Below are 21275 nucleotides of genomic sequence, written 5' to 3'. Positions count from 1 at the left end.
AGACATTAAGAGATTACACTCACCCCAATATTTATTAAATTTACCTCTCATTGTAAAAGTCTTATTTCTGTCAAATTCATCGGATAGTTGCATAACACCCATAAGATAATTGCAGATGCAGAAGTGTTGTAGAGGAAACAATTTATTTTAAAAAGTTAAAAAGAAAGCAAAGATGATTAACTATCATAGAATATTTAAAAACACAATAAAACACCTCCATGAATAAAAACGTTTAACAATTAGTAAGCATAAAATTTAAGTAGTGAAATTTCAGCTAAAATATAATCTCCTGCATGAATAAAAGCCTATAACAAGCGTAAAATTTTCACAAAATATCTTCAGCCTGCATGAATAAAAACATATAACAAAGACAAAGTTCAACAATACAAGTTCAGATATTTTCCACACCAAAAAATAAATACATCTCCCGTCAACAAAGCTTGCCCAAAGTTTAATTAGAAGAAGTGCCAACATCTAGTTGTCGAATTAAGATGTTTGAACCTTCTATCAATTTACTCGGGTAAATTCACTTGAAGTTGTTACTCTTCCATTAATTTTTGCTGGCACAAAAGATATATAAAAAAATAAAAGAAGTGATAAGAATATAAAATGAAAAGGTAAACATACACTGAAAAGTAATTATTGAGAGAAATTATCAAAAGAGTTTTAAAACTACTTGTGGAAGATCAATCCAACTGGAAAAACATATTAATGCATTTTTCGTATTTGCCGAAAATGAACTTCTATAATCATTAAGAAGTAGTCCACGGGTACTAAATGCTGATTTCAAAACAACTATTTTTATTGAAATTGATAATATATTCTTAGTCATTTTGAACAAATAAGGATACTTGAAAGTGTTTAACTTCCACTCAATAATATCAAATTTATTATTATTATTGGCCAAATAAAGTCCCTCAATTTAGACTTGTAGTTTTGATTTTGATGGTTGAATAAAATCAGATGAAACAACACAATCAGTAAGTGGGAGCATGCAATCAAAACTTTCTGAATTAACAGAATCACTATGCCACTTTGATGAAACATTATCACTTTTAGAACTTAAACTTCTTCAATTTGTTGAATTTTAGAGTGATTCAACAGATGTGTATAAATATTATAAATTTCCCACAAAACATCTTCAATTTGTTGAATTTTAGAGTCTGATTCAACAGATGTGTACATACTGACAAAACTAAATTGTATAAACTTTATTGCCAAACGAGGGTCTAAAACAGCTGTAATAGAATTTAAGAGATTACATTCACCCCAATATTAATTAAATTTACCTCTCATTGCAAAAGTCATGTTTTGTTAAACTTATCAGAAGAAGTCGACTCATCTAGTAACAATTTCTTTATATGCATAACAACAGATAAAAAAATATTTGAAGTGGGGTAAGAAGAACTTGAAATCATTTTGTCACGTTATTAAAAATAATAAGAAATTTTCTGATTTTATCATATCTATCATAATCTAAATCCGAAGGCAACCAACTAAAATTATTATCTCGATCTACAAAGTTAGTGAACACATTACAAAAAAGAAAAACAGATTCAAACATTAAAAATGTTGAGTTCCTTCTTGTTGGAATATCAATGCACAAATCTTTTGTTGTTAATATCTCTAATTATTTGACTATGTCAACAAACATATGTAGCATTGTTGGCGACTTCTTTATATATGTGATAGTCTCTCTAATATTATAAATGATGTTTTGAATCTCTTTTAAGCCAACTTGCACCATAATATTTAAAATATATGCACAATAATGAACATGAAAAAAATGTCTCTTAAAATACAGTTTCTCTCTTGTCATAAAATTTGAATGGAGCAAGATAACAACAACATTATTATTACTAGCATTGTCTAAAGTAATAGTAGATACTTTATCATGCTTGCACCATAATATTTAAAATATATGCACAATAATAAACATGAAAGAAATGTCTCTTAAAATGCAGTTTCTCTCTTGTCATAAAATTTGAATGGAACAAGCTAGCAACAACATCATTATTACTAGCATTATCTAAAGTGATAGTAGATACTTTATCATTTATCTTCCATTCTAACAAGTAATGAAAAATGACATCACAAATGAATGTACCTGCATAAGGTGGATCCAATTCAATGAAATTAATTATTCATTTTTGAATCATCTAAGATTGATCAATATATTGAATAGTTAGACATATATATCCGATAGTTTGATTGGAAGCCCAACAATCAGATGTTAATGAAAATCTGTGAATATCCCTAAATTATTTTTTCAACTTCTTTTTCTCAAACTCAAAAATCTTCATACAATCATTTTTTATTGTATTACTTAAAACTTTCTCATAATTTGGGTTCAAGGATTTCAATAGAATATTAAACCTTGTATGTTCAACAATACTAAATGGATACTCATGGACTATAATCATTTTGGAAATTAACTCTCTAACCTTATGTTGATCGTAGTTTTTTGTATTCTTAAAACTTTTTTATTGTATTATATTAAATGGATACTCATGCACTATAATCATTTTTTATTGTATTACTTAAAACTTTCTCATAATTTGGGTTCAAAGATTTCAATAGAATGTTAAACCATGTATGTTCAATAATATTAAACGGATACTCATGCACTATAATCATTTTGGAAATTATCTCTCTAACCTTATATTGATAGTAGTTTTTTGGATCATGAAATAATGAGATTTCAACATCTACATCAACATCAAGTGCCAAAAAATTTATTTTTTTTGTCTTTTTTTTCAAAAAGATCACCAGTTTTCTTGCTTTTAGCTTTGATTTGTCCACATTCCTTAAAATGATGTAGAGGTTGAGAAGTAGTTCTTGTTTTAGATTTTTGAAATTTTGATCGACAACATATGCATTGCCAAAAATAAGTTGAGACCTCTTTAATCAGAAATGTTGCCTCTACAAAAATACTCTCATACTGTGGACTTTCTCTTCCTACCATTCTTAGTAGCTATTTTTTTACTGTTATCTTCAATGACAACATGAGGTACTACTTCTGGCTCTGTATTTTGCAAAGTAAGATTGTATTTTCGTTATTATTATGAGCTTCTGATACAACTAACAACTTATTGCTGGATGATTTAGATTGTGAAAGATATAATTCAGACATATTTGCACGCTAAATGAAATCAAAAACACATTATTAGTATCACTTTAAACAAGCAACATACTACATAACATATAAATACATAAGAATTAAGTGGTATGTATGTAAATTTCTTTATAAGTAAAATAAAGTCATTAATTAAATAGTTGTATGCACTCATTTCTAGATAAATCATTCCTCCAGGAAGGGTCCTGAATAAAACTAATGTTAAACTATAACTTTCATGAAATAAAACGCCTTAAAATATAGAGAACACCAATGCAGTAAATCTTCCATGTTAAGCTACATTTGAGAGTTGAGAAGAAGGGAGAAACTACACTTAAGAGAACTTGAAAATCTTCTTTAAAATTTTTTTTTTCCAGCAAAATTTGTATTTATAAATACTTCAATTGAAAAAGAGTTAAATAAAAGTTAATGCAATAATGTAGAAACTTCTTCTTCACATGATTTATACTTCATAACATTTGAGGGTCTGTAACAGTCTTGTACATGTCATTTTGATATAGATATGAATCATATATTCATACCTAGCATGCAAATAAAGATATGTCCAAGGTAACCATCCTTTGAGAACCACATCTGAGAAGGAGAAGTAAAGAAGATATGAGTTAGGACTCATCCTTAGCATTACAAAGGGAACAAAGTGAAAAACATGAATGTTTCTGCCAATTAACTAAGAGCTTGCCTTTTGTGCAAATAATAAAGTCCCAGTTCACAAATCATTTTAAACGTAGGATTATCTACATTTTTTCATGGCAGACTAATGTTGCTTCAATCTCCAACAGAAAAAAGATAATAGATTGATATTCTCCATAACAATGTTTTTGAATAGTCAATATATTATTCTTGTAACATGCTTATAGCCACACATTATAATTTGGTGGAATGAGAATAATAATCTATGTGTACATGGATGTATTATTCTCATTCCACCAAATTATAATGTGGTCATATGCATGCTACAAAAATAATATGCTAACTGTTCAAAAATATTGTTATGGAGAATAACTTATTCTCCTTTTTCTATTGGAGATTGAAACAACATTAGTCTGCTATGAAAAAATGTAGATCATATATTTAAAATGATTTGTGAACTGAGACTTTATTATTTGGACGAAAGGCAAGCTCTCAGTTAATTGGTTGAAACATTCATGTTCTCCACTTTGTCCCCTTTGTAAATGCTGAGGATGAGTCCTAAATTCATATCTTCTTTACTTCTCCTTATCAGATGTGGTTCTCAAATGATGGTAACCTTGGACATCCCTCTATTTGAATGCTAGATATTAATATATGATTCATATCTATATTAAAATGGCATCTACATGACTGTTGCGGACCCTCAAATGTTATGTAGTACAAATGTGGAGAAGAAGTTTCTACATTATAACATTGGTGTCTATTTAACTTCTTTTCAATTGAAGTGCTTATGAATACAAATTTTGCAGGAAAAAAAAAATTTATATGGAAGATTTCCATGTTCTCTTAAGTTTAGTTTCTCCCTTCTTCTCAACTCTCAAGTGTAGCTTAACATGGAAGATTTACTGCAGCGGTGTTCTCTATATTTTAAGATGTTTTATTTCATGAAAGCTTTAGTTTAACATTAGTTTCTTTTAGGATTCTTCTTGAATGAATGATTTATCTAGAAATGAGTGCATACAATCATTTTACCAATGACTTTATTTTACTTATAGGGAAATGTGCATACATACCACTCAATTTTTATGTATTTATATGTTATGTAATATGTTGCTTGTTTAAAGCGATACTAATTATGTGTTTTTGATTTCATTTAGCGTGCAAATATGTCTAAACTAGATCTTTCACAATCTGAATCATCCAGCAATAAGTTGCTAGCTGTACCAGAAGTTCATAATAACAACGAAAATGCCAATCTTATTTTGCAAAATACAGAGCCAGTAGTACCTCATGTTGTCATTGATAATAACAGTGAAAAAGTCACTACTAAAAAAGGTAAAAAGAAGAAGTCCACAATATGAGAGTATTTTGTGGAGATAACATTTCCGATTTAGGGGGTCCCAACTTTATTTTGGCAATGCATATGTTGTCGATCAAAATTTCAAAAATCTAAAACAGGAATTACTTCTGAACTTCTACGTCATGTTAGAGAATGTGAACAAATCAAAGCTAAAAGTAAAGAAACCGATAATCTTTCTGAAAAAAAGCAAAAAATTTTAAATTCTAAAAAAAGACAATTTTTTTAATTTTTTGTCACTTGATGTTGATGCAGATGTTGAGATCCCGATATTTCCAGATCCAAAAATCTACGATCAACATAAGGTTAGAGAGATAATTTCCAAAATTATTATAGTGCATGATTATCCATTTTAACAATTTATTGAAATCCTTGAATCCAAATTATGAGAAAGTTTTAAGGAACACAATAAAATTGATTGTATGAAAGATTTTTGAGTTTGAGAAAGAGAAGTTGAAAAAATAATTTAAGAATATTCACAGGTTTTCATTAATATCTGATTGTTAGACTTCCAATCAAACTATCGGATATGTGTCTAACTGTTTACTATATTAATCTATCTTGAAAGATTCAAAAAAGAATCATTAATTTCAATGGATTAGATCCAACTCGTGCTGGTACATTCATTTGTGATGTCATTTCTCATTGCTTATTAGGTTGAAAGATACATGATAAAGTATCTACTATTACTTTAGATAACGCTAGTAGTAATGATATTGTTGCTAGCTTGCTCCATTCAAATTTTATGGCAAAAGGAAGACTGTATTTTAAGGGGCATTTCTTCGTTGTTATGCACATATTTTAAATATTATGGTGCAAGTTGACTTAAAAGAGATTCAAAACATCATTTGTAATATTAGAGAGACTATCAAATATATAAAGAAGTCGCCGACAATGTTACATAAGTTTGTTGACATAGTCAAACAATTAGGGATATCAACAACAAATGGTTTGTGCATTGATGTTCCAACAAGTTGGAACTCAACATTCTTGATGCTTGAATCTGCTCATATTTTTCGTAATGTGTTCACTCACTTTGCAAATCGAGATAATTATTTCAGTTGGTTGCCGTCAGATTTAGATTTGGGATAAATATGATAAAATCAGAAACTTCCTTGATGTTTTAAATAACATGACAAAAATGATTTCTGGTTTTTCCTATCCCACTTCAAATATTTTTTACCCGTTGTTATGTATATAAAGAAATTATTGCTAGATGAGTCGACTTCTTCTGATGAGTTTAACAGAAACATGATTTTTGCAATGAGAGGTAAATTTGATAAATATTTGGGTGAGCGTAATCTCTTAATGTTTATCGCAGCTGTTTTAGACCCTCGCTTGAAAATAAAGTTTAGTTTTGTCAGTAAGTACACATCTGTTAAATCAGACTCTAAAATTCAAAAAATTGAAGATGTTTTGTGAGAAATTTATAATACTTATGCAAATGATGTTGTTAGTTCTAGTTCTATGAGTGATAATGTTTCATCAAAGTTGCACAGTGATTCTGTTAATTCAGAAAGTTTTGATTGCATGCTGATATTTACTGATTTTGTTATTTCATCTGACTCTATTCAACCATCAAAATCAGATCTACAAGTTTACTTTAAGGAGGTACTTTATTTGACCAATAATAATGAAAAATTTGATATTCTTGAATGGTGGAAGTTGAACACTCCCAAGTATCCTTGCTTGTCCAAAAGAACTTGAGATATATTATCAATTCTAATAACAATAGTTGCTTCAGAATTAACATTTAATACCGGTGGAAGGGTTCTTAATGATCATAGAAGTTCACTCTCGGCAAATATGATGAATGCATTCATATGCTCTTCCAGTTGGATTAGATCTTTCGCAAGTAGTTTTAAAATTCATTTGGTAATTTCTCTCAAGAATTAGTTTTTAGTGTTGTGTACCTTTTCATTTCATATTCTTATTACTTATTTTATTTTTTTATATATCGTTTGTGCTAGCAAGAATTAATGGAAAATAAACAACTTCAGGTGAATTTACCCTAGTAAATTGATAAAAGGTTCAAACATCTTGATTCGACCACTAGTTGTTGGCACTTTTTCTAATTGAACTTTGGGCATGCTTTGTTGATGAGATTTTATTTTTGTTGAACCATTTGCATATTTATTTATTTTTTGGAGTGGGAAATATCTGGTTTTGTAATGTTGAACTTTATGCTTGATATATGCTTTTATTCATGCAGGGTAAAGATGTTTTGTGGGAACTTTTAGGTTTGCTATAGGCATTTATTCATGCAAGAGATTATATTTTAGCTGAAATATCATCCCTGAACTTTTATGCTTGGTAATTGCTAAACGTTTTTTCTTTATGGAGGTGCTTTGTTGTGCTTTTAAATATTCTACGATGGTTAATCATCTTTGCTTTCTTTTTAACTTTTTAAAATATATTGTTTTCTTTACAACACTTCTGCAACTGCAATTATTTTATGGGTGTTATGCAATTATTTTAATTTGGATTCTTTAAAGTGAAACTTTTCTTCTGCTGATGTGTGCAAAGTTCTATTGAGAAATTTGTATAGCATAGAGAAGATGCAATGAAAGATGTATATTCATGTAGATGTGTTTTCATTTCAAATTATTCATTTTCTTAATTTTGGAAGACAACACAAGTTTGCAACTATTTTAAGATAATACTATAAAAAGTTGCATAAGATGATTATTCTTACTCTTAATTTTGGAAGACAACACAAGTTTGCAACCATTTTAAGATAAAAATATAAAAAGTTGCCTAAGATGATTATTCTTACTCTTGCTTTTAGAAGACAACATAAGTTTGTTGTATTGTTTAGTGCCTCTTGTTGGGATACTGCTGTTCCATTTGACCCAAGCAGTTTTCAACAATGGACATATTAGAGAAGATGGCTTTGGGACTCCGACTTCACAAATGTTGCAAAACAATATTCTAACTTTTATTTTGTGAAAAGTAATCATAATCTTAATACTCATTTCTTATATATTTGTTATGAGTCCTCCAAAAAGGAAAGCGGGACTTGACAAATCCTTTCAGGATGCACAAGCGACAAGAATTTTACGGTACACAATTCTAATATATTTACATATATATTTGTTATGAGTCCTCCAAAAAGGAAAGCGGGTCTTGACAAATCCTTTCAGGATGCACAAGCGCCAAGAATTTTACGGTATACAATTCTAATATATTTACATTATACATAAGAATTGTGTGTTAGGTATGTAAAGTTCTTTTAAAGATTAACTAAAATTTGCAAGTAATTCTAATGTATGCATGAAAATGTGCATTTCAACTTTCAGATGAATTCAAAAATGTGTTATTACATGCTTTTTTTCAATGCAATTCTTGGTGGGCTAGGTCAGTTTGGAATCATAACAAGAGGAAGGATTTTGCTCTTAGATTCTCCGCAGTTGGTATAATTACTAAGACTTAATTTCTTTTGATGTTCATGTTTGATAATATTATTTAAATATTAAATCAAACGATTATCATGAAGCGTTTCCAGAAAATAACTTAGTATGTATAAAATGACATTTAACATAATATTAGAGTGTCAACCCATGTAGAAGCCAAATAGTGCAGTTAGAAGGTAGGAAACAGACTCTGGTATGGAGAAGCTCACAGCTACTGAAACCAATGCAACGAGAGTAGGAATACACTGGAACAGAGGTAAAGAAGCCGGTAAGAATATAAAATTGGAAAGAAAATCCAAACAAATTAATGGCGAAGAAAGAAAAGAATAAGAAAAAATAAAGATTTATTTTAACCTTTGCTCTTATTTTCAACTGCTTCTCAAAGATTACATCAATGAAACTAAGAGAACAAATTTTCTTTATCCTAGGTTATTTTTGTGATTATATAATGTTTTTATTCTATATGTTGAATGAGTTGTGTATCTATTGTTGATATTTTTATCTCAATCATGCAGTGTTGTTGATCAATTCAGAAGACAATTTACTCACCTAGAGGAGAATAGCGGTAAAACTGGTCCAGTAATTTCGCTAGAAAGGAATCATGCTTCTCTTCCCAGGTAATGACAATTACCATATTGATTTTTGACGCGTCTTATACTCCATTTTTAACGAGGTTGCATCTTTGTTGAGAAAAAAAACATGACCCTTTGTTGTGCTTCAACATTCATGAATATTTTTAGCTTTCTTATCAACAGTCGCCTTATTCAAAAAATTATATTGAAATCTGTCATAGGTTTATCTTATATGGTCATCACCAGGGTTCAATATAGATTTTTTTTTTAAAAGTTGCTTCAAAAAAATAAGAAAAATGATAAAGTGGCTAAAACCAAGGTTCAAATTATGAGGAAGTTGATATGTAGGAAGAATTGAATGGTAAGAGATGAGAGGCACAAAAATGTTACTTGAGAAAAGAGAGTTTTTTGGATTGAAATACCTAACATTTTCTCTTTCTCTTTTGCTTGTGTGTGCCATCGATAAATTTTTTTATAATCCTAAGCTTTTGTTTTATGATATGGTTTTAATAAAAATATTTTTGTATTGCTTGACTTACGGGATGTCTAGAGCCATCAAATTGAAATTCTTTAATTTACTGTTAAGAAGAATGATTTACAAATAAACCTTATTCTTTGTTACATAGTCGATAACCATTACAACAAGTATGATGATATAATGGCTTCTTCATTTTAATTTAATAATTTGAGCTATTTTAAGTCGAATCAACTGTCTTCATTATTAGTTAGCTTTAAATTTGTTAATTAATTTATGTTATTATTATAATCATCTTTCATAGCTGAAATTTTTTTTTTCTTTTTTATTGAGATGGCTATTAGCGAATACTGTAATGCCAGTGACTGTCTCAAAGGTAAGACTTTATTCATAAATTTAAATGTTAGATATGTAAATACATAGGAATCGAGTTGTATATGTGTAAATATATCATTTCATTATTAATTTTATTTTTAATGTCTTTTTTCTGAATACCTTCTTACTGGAGCCGACAAAACATCCTGGTCCATTTCAGTTCATTGAAAAAATTCTCGACGGCGGATCCTCTATTTCCGAACCTCCCCCTTCATCCTCCGCCTCTACTATCAGCTTAATCACTATTTATTGGTCGTCGATCATAATTAAGGAATTAATTTAAAGTTATACTTTAAATTTAATGTACTTTTTTTATTTTTTTGAGATTTATGTAAATCATAAAAATAATGAAATGTTCAATACAATTATTTTTTAGATTTTGATTTTTATTTGAGATTGTATTTGTTTTTTTTTGTACTCTTGTTTAGTTTGCACATTTTAAAATTTGTACTAAATTGGTTCTTATTTTGTATTTTTTTGTAAAATAATATTAATATTCTTCATGTAAAATTTTGTATTCAATTTTGCTCTTGTCAAGTTTTTTTAGTTAATCATTTTTTTTAGTTAATAAATTTCTTGAACTTTTGTATGAAATTTTCTCTTGAAGCAGCGTGAGGGAGATTTCGGGGAGGACGAGGGCGCAGCGTGAGGGAGATTTCGGGGAGGACGAGGGCTGGGCCGTAATAAGCCCCCGCCGAACGCCGAACGCAGGATGTCGGGAGCTTCTTCGGGACCGAATCGAATAGCGCCATTTTAACGCAGCGTTTAGCGATCGCAGGAGCGAACGCCGAAACAAACTCAGACGCGGCGTTTTGAAAACGCTGGACGCAAGTAATAAGCTGCGTCAAACGGGGCCATAAGAATGAGTAAGAAACATGAGGTGAGTAGTTAGGTATGACTTGTATAACTTTTATCATAGTTTTGAGAGCTTATACAGTTTTTTTATTACATATTTTATTTATGTTGGATTTATCAACTTTTTATAGATATATATATTTTGAGAATATGATTTTCATGCTTTTGAGTATATATAAATATGAATGAATTATGAAATGAAATATATTAAATATGTTTGTAGCGATTTAGTTAGACTAGTTTATCACCCACTGGTTCCTGATTATGCAAGTCAGGACGAGTGTTAATAAGAATTTAGTCTTACCGGATCATCTACCTCCAACCCTTGGTGGGGGGGTGCAATTGTGGTGTGACAAAAATTGTTGGCCATGAGATTTTGGGCTTGATGATATATCTTACTACATTGGTTCTATCATTTGATTGAACCTATTCTCTTAATAGATTTTGGCAGACATTTTCTCTCTTGGAAACTGGCTATCCAGTGTAACTAGTGCTTAGGTAAACTAGACTTGTAGCTTTTGTTCCAAAGGCAACATGAATGGAATTTGTGCATTGAAGTTACAATTTCACGTTGCATAAGCCAGATGTAGAATTCAGTTTAGCCTACTTCAATAATTTGAAAAAGGCAAATGATGGTAAGCACAATTTATTTTGAATTTGTTCGTCGAAGTTACTATTTCATGTTGCATAAAATGGAGGTGGGATTCAATATAGCTTTACCCCAACAGTTTGGAAAAGCAAATGATGATAGGTTGATTATTTTTTTGACCCAGACCATATATCAATTGATGTACTCAACATTTATAACTTTATTATGGCCAAATTACTTGTCACACTAAATGGAATTTCAAGACATGTTTATGCAGTTGAACAACACTTTATGTCAATCAAGTGCTATTGCTATGTATTTAATTTTCATGTTTTAAATTCATGGCTTAATCAAAGGAAACAACATGCCCAATCACATAAGAGAAGAATATGCTCTTTTATCCTAAACTTCATTCAGGCAAGCAGACCTAACCCCCTTTGTTTTCCGACAAGATAAAAAACAATGAGTATACCTAATCCCATTATTATATTTAACTGCCATTTAATGTTTTTATAGTGCAAATTCTTAAATTCTTTTTTACAATGAAAAATTTTGAGAATCAATTTTAGATGATATAGCAAAAATAAAAGGCTTAATTAAGTTGAAAAGCATGGAAATGGTATTTTTGAGTCAAGACATGTTGGTCGATGTTATTGAATGTTCTAGTTTACCAGGTACAAATGTATTTTTTTGTTCACTCACATTCTTTTATCATGCAGGATATTCGACAAGAGTTTACTATATCTTAACTTCTTTTTTTGGCTTACAACATTGCCGAAGTCATCCAAGGAAAAATTACGTATAAGAATCTTGCACTCATTTTCATATAGCACTTATAGTTTGCCGCTGTAAAGATTTAACTATCTAAAATATTGGCATTTCATGTTCATGTTGTTGACCTTGGAAATTTATTTCCATTTGAATTTGAACGTTCATATTAGTAGAACACTCTGATCGGCACAGTATGCAACATGTTTTGTCCAGGTGGTACAAAGTGTGTATTTTGCACTAATGGTAAGATGAAGTGAGAAACTGGCTTGGTTGATTGTCGAGCATGTAAAGGAGCAGGTATGCATTCTTATTGGACTTTGTAGTTGCTTAATTGTTGAAACTTTATTTTAAGCTTATATAAATTTGAATATATGTTAGTGGCCATAATTTTTTAGTCTTTAAACACCAAAATATACTTTCAATCATAAGCATATGCTCTTATTTGTGTTTAACTAATTTATTAAAGCCAAATGAAACCTAATTTATCCCACTGCACTACTATTTTTATTTCTAATTCATTGTGGATATCAGAATGTTATCATATGTATATGCATGTGTGCACCTTTGTAAAGGATGTTATGATGTATAAAATAATAATGGAGAAGAAGAGGATGATCAACTTCTTATTTGGTCCAAATAAGAACTTGGATGAGGACGAATGAAGCCTTTGCTGAAGTTAGAAGAGAAGAAAATAGGAAGAAACTCATGATAGCAGGAAGTGTCGGTTCATCTAACACTAATAGCTCAGTTTTGTACACATAACTCCTCCCATGATTCAAAGCCAAAGAAGAATCATCCATTGTGTGAATATTGTAAGAAACTTGGTCACACAAAGGACATGTGTTGGAAGCTACATGGAAACCTGTAGACTGAAAATATGGACAAGGGAGAAAGGACCAAGATAGCAAGACTACCAGCTTGATGATACACCATAGTTTCATATCCTCTTCCTATCTTGCTAACGATGGAAGATTTTAATTTTGGATAATAAATTTAGGTGTTTCTTATCATATGATTGGAGATATTCATGCTCTCAACAACTACCAAGAGGTCCACCAACTCAAAATTTATTATAATTGCTGGTAGATCTCATTCCAGGATTGTTGAGAAAGGTGAAGTGAAAGTCTCCAAAGATATTCAACTTTCTTTTGTGCTATATATTCAACTTTCTAAATTTTTATGGAGTTGATCAGCCATGACATGACCATGGAGTTCTCCACTTTCCAAGCTCCATAAACCGGGTCAGACTTTGGAGGCTCACGAACTATACCTGTGAGTAACCAAACTTCCCATGTCCTTTGATGAACAAAGACACCGATTGAGACAACTGAAGAAAGCTGTTGTCATTCAATTCATGAGTTGTGATTAAGAAATTCATGTTGGTTTCCGATCCTTCGGTCTACAAGGGAGTGAAAATTGGAGTTCATCCTTGGGTGGAATCAAGAACACCTCCTGAAGATGGTTCAGAGTTGGAGGAATCCACCATAATTCCGATTGAGCTGAAGAAGATGTTGTTGAGATTCTGAGCCATCGATGAAATCTGGTAGGGTTACGATAGAAGGCAGCAGTAACCTGCAGTTGCTGTAGAAGAGGGTGTAGGACCTTCGGTGGCTGGACCCGATCGACTACAGGAATAGCGGAAGCAGCCTGCAGGAACCACGCTAAAGTCACGCTGAAGACAGGAATAGCGGAAGCAGCCTGCAGGAACCACGCTGAAGTCACGCTGTAGAGGAGACCGTTGAAGTTTTCTCGGGAGAAAGACGGTTGAAGTTTTCTCGGGAGAAATCACGCTGTAGAGGAGACCTTTGTGGGAATCTCCGAGGAAACCACGCTAGAGGAGGCAATTGCGGGCAACAAGGAGTCAACTGCATACGACATCTGCAGAGAAGACCGGTGCAACCTGGATCTAGGGTTAGGCTCAATTACCATGTTGAGATTTAGAATAGAGCAACACTTATTATTGATATGAGGCAATTGCGGGCAACAAGGAGTCAACTGCATACGACATCTGCAGAGAAGACCGGTGCAACCTGGATCTAGGGTTAGGCTCAGTTACCATGTTGAGATTTAGAATAGAGCAACACTTATTATTGATAAGAGGGGTATTTATACCCGATTACACTGGAATACAATAAAAGAAAGAAATAAATAGAATAAGATAAATAGGAAAGAAATAATGATATAATAAAAGGGAATAAAACCAAATAAAAAGCAATACAACAACAACAAACCCTTATCCCACTAAGTGGGGTCGGGTACATGAATCTTTTCTCAATTGCGTCATATTTAGTGTCATATTTTCATTTAATTCTAATAAATTAAGATTGTTTTTTATGCAATATGCCCAAGTCTTTCTAGGTATATCCTGTCTTTCTTAACAAAAGTCGAATCTAAAACATCTACTCTTCTAATCAGATCATCAGCTGGTCGACGTTTAATGTGACCAAACCATCTAAGACGACTCTCTAATTTTATCCGCCACTGGTGCTACACCAACCTTGTCCCGGATATATACATATCGCATTTTTTCTCTAAGTGTACATCCACCTAATCATTCTCATCTTGGCAACACTTAACTTAGTTTTATGCTTCTCTTTTAAAGGCCAACATTCAGCGCCAAAGAGCATTGCAGGTTTCACCCCCATCTTATAAAATTATCCTTTCAGTCTAAGCGGTACTTTTCTATCATACAATAGGCCCGAAACATTCCTCCATTCCAACCAACCAACTTGAATTCTACTAATAACATCCCCATCAATATCTCCATCACTTTGAACAATAGACCCGAGATATCTAAAGCGTTCACATCTTTTAATAACACGTAATAAATCTAATATATATTATATAATTGCACAATCATGTTTCAATAAAGTTATTAGATAATTGTATGACAGTTAGATTCTAGTAGAGGTCTATTATCAGATCATTACAGGCTTTTAGAACTACGAATGTTAATAGTCCTGCATAAATAGTTGCATAATGGTTTGCCTTTATAATTATTAGATTATTGCATGCTCTTTTGAATATTGTAATCTTGCATTTATTCATGAGAAGATGAATGCAAAGTCACAGAAGAAAGTAATTTATGCTATGAAGAATGAAAGTTATATATATATATATATATATATATATATAAGGGCTTATATGTGCATGTTAAGAGGAGTTCATTCCCTTTTGGTATTGTTAAGAGATGCTAATATACACGCTTACGTAGATGTTTTTCTACCATATTAGATAATTGTGTAATTTAAATAACGAGTCATTATATCGACGGTATAATATGGGTGAGTAGGCATATTTCTACCTCAGATAATCATTTAAGTTAGATCACGAATCGTTGTGCTGATGAAATATTATCAGTCAGGAGTTAGATTATGTTTGATGGTGCTCCTCAAACAAATGTGAAAGTTAAGAGTATGAAAAATTTTAAATCTTAAATGATTACACGTTAAAAAGTAAATTAAGAAAAATGCATGTAAAAATTTTAGATTTCTTCTACGAGCAAACATCATGAACATATGTTATAAATTACTATATGATTTTCTAGACTATATTAGGAGAGATCAGTATACATGTTGTTTTTTTTTGTTGGTTGTTGTAGTTTATAAATTGATCACTCCATTGGGTTATCTTATATAACTCATTATATTATTTTAATATTTTTCAGGTTCTAAGTTTTTGAATAAAAGATGAATATTAGAAGAGATAATTTATACAAAGGAAGAGGTCAATAAGATGAGAGGTAAACTTTTATTTTTGCTAATTAAATTGCTTTTCTTAATGACTCTTTTAATTAATATTTAGATATTAAACTTTTCGCGATGGAAAAAATATTAGAAAATTTAATTTAACCGTCCGTTCGTTTGTTTTCTCCCTAGTTATTTACAAGTCTCGGATCGGGTCGTGATAAGTATTATGTCGTCCTTATTAATCTTATGATTTTTATGATGAAAATTTTCAATCTTCATATCCTTTAATAAAGAAGGGAATAGACATTTTAATTTTTTAGAAGATTGATGTCATTATCTATAATGATGATCCCAAATAATTTTTTTTAGAAATAGATAGAAAGTAGAAAGATGAATGATTGTTACACATACTATTGTTATCGAGTTGGTATAGTACATCTTGTCATCCAGCTTGCCTGATCATCTTGCTCATGCTTAGGTACTGAGAAATATACTAAAGAATGTCATCTAGTAGTTTTGATCTTGGGTAATTTTATGAATATATAAGAGATTTAAAGCAAGGCTAGAGACATGCAGGACATTATTATAGGTAATTGCTAGGGAAATGGGAGGCCTCTTATCCCATAATAGTAGTTATAGTGTCATTGACTATGTTGACTTTTCTATTGCTAGGGCAAGGTGAACAGGTTAGGATGATATTGACAAAACTTGTCATGTGGTATATGGCACATAAGTTTAGTACGTAGGTATTGGAGGAACTATTTGTGGCATTAAAAACATGAACATTAGAAGTTTCACCGTTCTGAACTACATAGCATGACGCTGATAACATTTCTCGGGATTTGAAATTTTTTTTTTAGCTTATTATTTTCTTTTAAGTTGAGCCCTTTATATTTTGTGAAATGAGCATATCCTTTTGAAACTTCTTTTTTTTGTGTCCCCCCCAGCCATAAGGTCTTCGAAGGAGTTCCCAACCATCTTTTTGCTATGCCCTGTTCTCTTGCTATAGTTGCAACATAGATTGTTTTTTTTTTAAAGAATTTTGGTGTTCATTTTTGAAAGGGTAAGTGACAATTAGTCCTCTACCTCGAGTCTTGGTAGTTACTATAGCTGCTCTCTTGTAAGTTGGGCCTTACTTTCAGCTCACTTGAGAAAATGCTTCATTATGGGAGGGCATTATTTTCTTGCACGAGATTTGAACGCAAGCTTGATCAAATTTTATGTTGAGATCTACAAGAAACCCTAAGCTCATGTCTCTTTCTATAGGTTACTTTAGGACGGCAATATCATCACTATACTTTATCTTGAGACCTTTGTAGTCATCTAACTCTAACTTATAAAATTTTATTGCATTGAAATATTCAATGATGGATAAGTCGCTTTGTTTGGCCTTGATACACTTGTCTTAATCTCATAGAAGAGAAGCACTATGTTGGTCCTTTGAGTTTGTCTGTCTCATGGCTTCCTAGATTTCATTCGTTGTTATGAGGAACATGTAAACTTCACTATTTTTGGGCAACATAGAGTTTCATAACTATGACATGATAATAGGATCTTCATCCAAAAGTGTATGTTTTGGATTTGTAGGATTTGGGGGAGGATTATTAGGGTGGTGAAGCTTCTTTTTCTCTTAGGAAGGTAGTTGTAATCTAAGATAATTGTTGATATATATTTTTTTTCATTTAATCGACATGAGGTTTGTGACCCCAAAAGCTCTTCTTTGATTTGATTGGTCTAGTTTTTGTCATTAATGATGGCTGACTTTTGTTGAAATTATCAAATGTGGAAAAGAAATAAAGGAATTAGGCTAGAAGTGGTTGAAAGTTGGGTCCCAAACCTAGAGCCATGATACCATGTAGAGAAAGAGAAAATGACGACGATTTTCTTTTATTTACAATTATGCAAAGGATATTTATAATTAGAGCTACCAATACATTTTTAGAAATTGACAATTTCATATTTTTCCCAGGGACACTTGAAGTCATGTACTATTAGATTTCTATTCTTGTATAGTTTTTTCCCTCAAATGATGATATTAAGTACGTTCCTCAAATACATGTCCTTTATATTAACCACTATAATATGACAACTAATTACATCAACCATTTTTATATGCATGATTTAAGACTATTGTAGATAATTTCTTTCATTTAGTCGACATGAGGTTTTTAACCCTCCAAGTTCTATTTTGATTTGATTGGTCTAGTTTTCATAATTAATGAGGATTGACTTTAGTTGAAATTATCAACTATGGAAAAGCAATTAAGGATTTAGGCTAAAAGTGGTTGAAAATTCAATCTCGAATCTAGAGCTATGATGCCATGTAGAGAGAGAAAATGATGAAGGGTTGTATTTACATTTATACGAAGGATATTTATAATAAGAGCTATATATGCTTTTTTAGAAAGTGATAATTACAATTTATTATTTTTCCCAAAGCACTTTAATTCATGTACTATTAGATTTCTGTTCTTGTATAGTTTTTCCCCCCAAATGATGATATTAAGTACTTTTCTCAAATACATATCCTTTATATTTAGCACTATAATATGACATCGAAATACATCGACCATTTTGATATGCATCTACTTTTATTGTTTTCCTTGGGTTAATACAATCTTTTCTTTTTATGAATAGCCTTGAAATGCGGATGAAGGGCATCCATTGTATACTGTATAAAGTACATGTTCAAATCTTATTGGATATAATTTATATACACTTTATATTATAAAGGAGAAAAAAAGATCATTGTTTTATAAATGATGAAGGGAATTTTTTTATAATTTGGATTAGAAATCTTTCTCTAACATTTTCCTTACTCTATCTTATGCAAAGATATTGATATTGATGCTGAGAAACTGATTTTTTATTGTAATATTAATACTTATATTTGTTCTGGTATTTTTCTCATGTTTAATTGAAGAAAATTAAAAAAAATTATTGTATTTGTTGTCAGGAAAGCTTGATCTTAATGAATATTCAGCTGTTTAAACCGAATACGAAAGAATACGTCGTAGAAAATTTCATGTAAACATGTCCTTCAAGGACTAGCCAATCTTTCTTTCTTTACAGCAAATGTGTATCAAAGAGCGGGCTAGCGGGCTGTAAGGCAGAGGCATCGGCACTTGGTCTTGTAGATAGTTAATCCCGTCAATCTGAATTATCAGTCTCAACTTAGTAAGAACTGGCAATACGAGCAGATCAATATTTGTGATTGTTCATTTACATATTGATCTTCCAAAATATTTATTCAAATTTTTCAATATTTAAATGAAAATGTATCCCATGACTCATGCTTTTAATCCCTCTTCCATCTTTGTAGAAAGGTTTATCCTCTTTTCCACTCTGTTCCCTTCTTTATTCCCACAAGCCAAGGCTTATTTGCCCTAAGAACAAAATATCGCTTGTAGCATGATGATGTTATTAGCGGAGATGTTGTCATAATCAGATTGAATTTAGAATAATATAATTTCTTAAGTTATTAGAGCTTATGTGGATGCTTAAAGTAAAACTTTTTTTTAATGAATCTTGCCACCTCAACTAATTATCGTCAACAAGAAAATCACAAGAGCTAACTCATTTGCTATTGGATGAAGAGAATTGGATTATAAACGAGATTATAGACTTCTCTGTGTTCATGTGCATGGAAGTGGAGCAAGTTAAGCTAATGTTGCATACACTTAGAATGTTTATTGATCCGATAGATACAAACTTTCTTTTTTCCCGAACTTTTCTTTGATTTTGTGACGGATAAAATTAGAGAAAGTCGTCTTTAGATGGTTTGGTCACATTAAACGTCAACCATATGATGATTCGATTAGGAGAGTAGATGTTTTAGATTCGTCTTATGTTAAGAAAGGCAGAGGTAGACCTCGGAAGACTTGGGCTTATTGTATAAAAAATGATCTTAATTTATTAGAACTAAATGAAAATATGAATGGATAAAAAGGATTCATGTAGCCGACCCCACGTAGTGGGATTCAGGCTTTGTTGTTCTTGTTGATCTTTAGCTGTGTAATCAGCATTGGATTTTATTTTTGTAGGGCTTATCCTCTGTAAGAGATGTGGTGGTTCTGGATATTCAAGGCGCCTGTGAAGTTGATGTGTGGTTCATGGTAATTCAAAGCCAGAAGCATAAAAATAAGAGGCTGCTGATCATATTGCTTTGAAGGTGGCTTTGAAAAATGTAAGTACTGGCTTTTTTGTCATTATCTTGTACATGCTCTGATGTCTCACTGGTTCTATGCTACATTTGTAAATATTATGTTTCTATTATTCAATCTTTTGTTAGCTGACTTCATTAGTAAATTGTAATATAGTATGGTTGTAAATATTATGTTGTTCCTTGTTTGTTCATTGATGGAATAGCGGGTGAGCGAACAACTATGTATAGAAAAAAGAGCTCATGTTTGAGGAAAAATTTTCTATCCAGACTCCGGAGGTAGCTCTACGTGCGGACTTCCAGTAATATACCGTCATGTGTGTTATATCAAGCCTACCTAAAAAAATATTAAAGTAGAACTGTGGACTCCGCAATAATCTCAAACCTTGAAAAAATCTCCGCAGTTTCACTTCAATTACTCCAAAATAACTCAGAATTAACCTTAAAATAACCTCTCAGTGTTATTTTGGGGTTATTGAAATGAAATTACATACGTTATTTTGAGATTATTTCTTGGTTATTTTGGGTTATTGAAGTGGAATATATGAGTTTCTCTTCAATAATCCCGAAATGACCTCCGTTATTTCACTTCAATAACCCCGAAATAACCTCCAGGATGTAACACACATGGCGACATATTATTGGAGTCTGCAAGTAGAGCTACGTCCAGAAAAATTTTCCTTGTTTGATGAGTAATTTATTGCAGATTTTTTGGAAAAAGAGAAGTAAAATTTAAACATAATTTTTACGAATTTTCATTTCTAACACCTTAGAGTTCTATAAAATATTCACATTGGTGTGATAAAATTATGCATAAGAAGGTGCAATTGACTTTTCAAAAGTGGTCTTTTACACGCATACCCCACAAATTCAATGTATTAACATATTTAATAGCCAAACTGTATTTTTACATTATATCACTCAAATAATTTATCACATAAAAAATATCACCATTTTAACTTTTAAAAATTGAAATACTTATTTTGAAACAGCTGGTGAGCTGAGAACAGCTATATATAAAAAAAAGAGCTAATGTTTGATGAGTAATTCTTTAGAGAGTTTTAGGAAAAGAAGAAGTCAATTTTACATGCATATAACATAATTCTTGTGAATCAACATATTTAAAACCTTAACTTTTATATTTACATATATAAAATTTTGGTTATAAGAAATCTTCATAAAAAGGTATATTTGGCTTTTAGAAAGGGGCATTTACATAAATATCACACAATTCCACTATATTTACATATC

General features: G+C 31.1%; 1 protein-coding gene across 3 annotated transcripts in view; it reads left to right on the top strand.

Moving 5' to 3' along the window:
• LOC110037693 overlaps window positions 1-20132 on the top strand; it is a 38605-nt gene extending 18473 nt beyond the window's left edge. The window contains exons 3-5 of one of the 3 annotated variants that reach the window (XM_020742397.1): window positions 12387-12470; window positions 15841-15915; window positions 19906-20132. In XM_020742397.1, coding sequence (XP_020598056.1) covers window positions 12387-12430 — 44 coding nt within the window. In that variant the 3' untranslated portion in view covers window positions 12431-12470; window positions 15841-15915; window positions 19906-20132. Of the gene's footprint in view, window positions 1-9051; window positions 9154-12386; window positions 12471-15840; window positions 15916-19905 lie in introns of all 3 variants that reach the window. The other 2 variants (XM_020742398.1, XM_020742396.1) reach the window with 2 other exon arrangements.
• Window positions 20133-21275: the final 1143 nt, after the last annotated feature.

This window comes from Phalaenopsis equestris, unplaced genomic scaffold (assembly GCF_001263595.1).
Source record: "Phalaenopsis equestris unplaced genomic scaffold, ASM126359v1 Scaffold223503, whole genome shotgun sequence".
Taxonomy (NCBI): Eukaryota; Viridiplantae; Streptophyta; class Magnoliopsida; order Asparagales; family Orchidaceae; genus Phalaenopsis; species Phalaenopsis equestris.
This window is presented reverse-complemented; position numbering and strand designations above follow the sequence as displayed.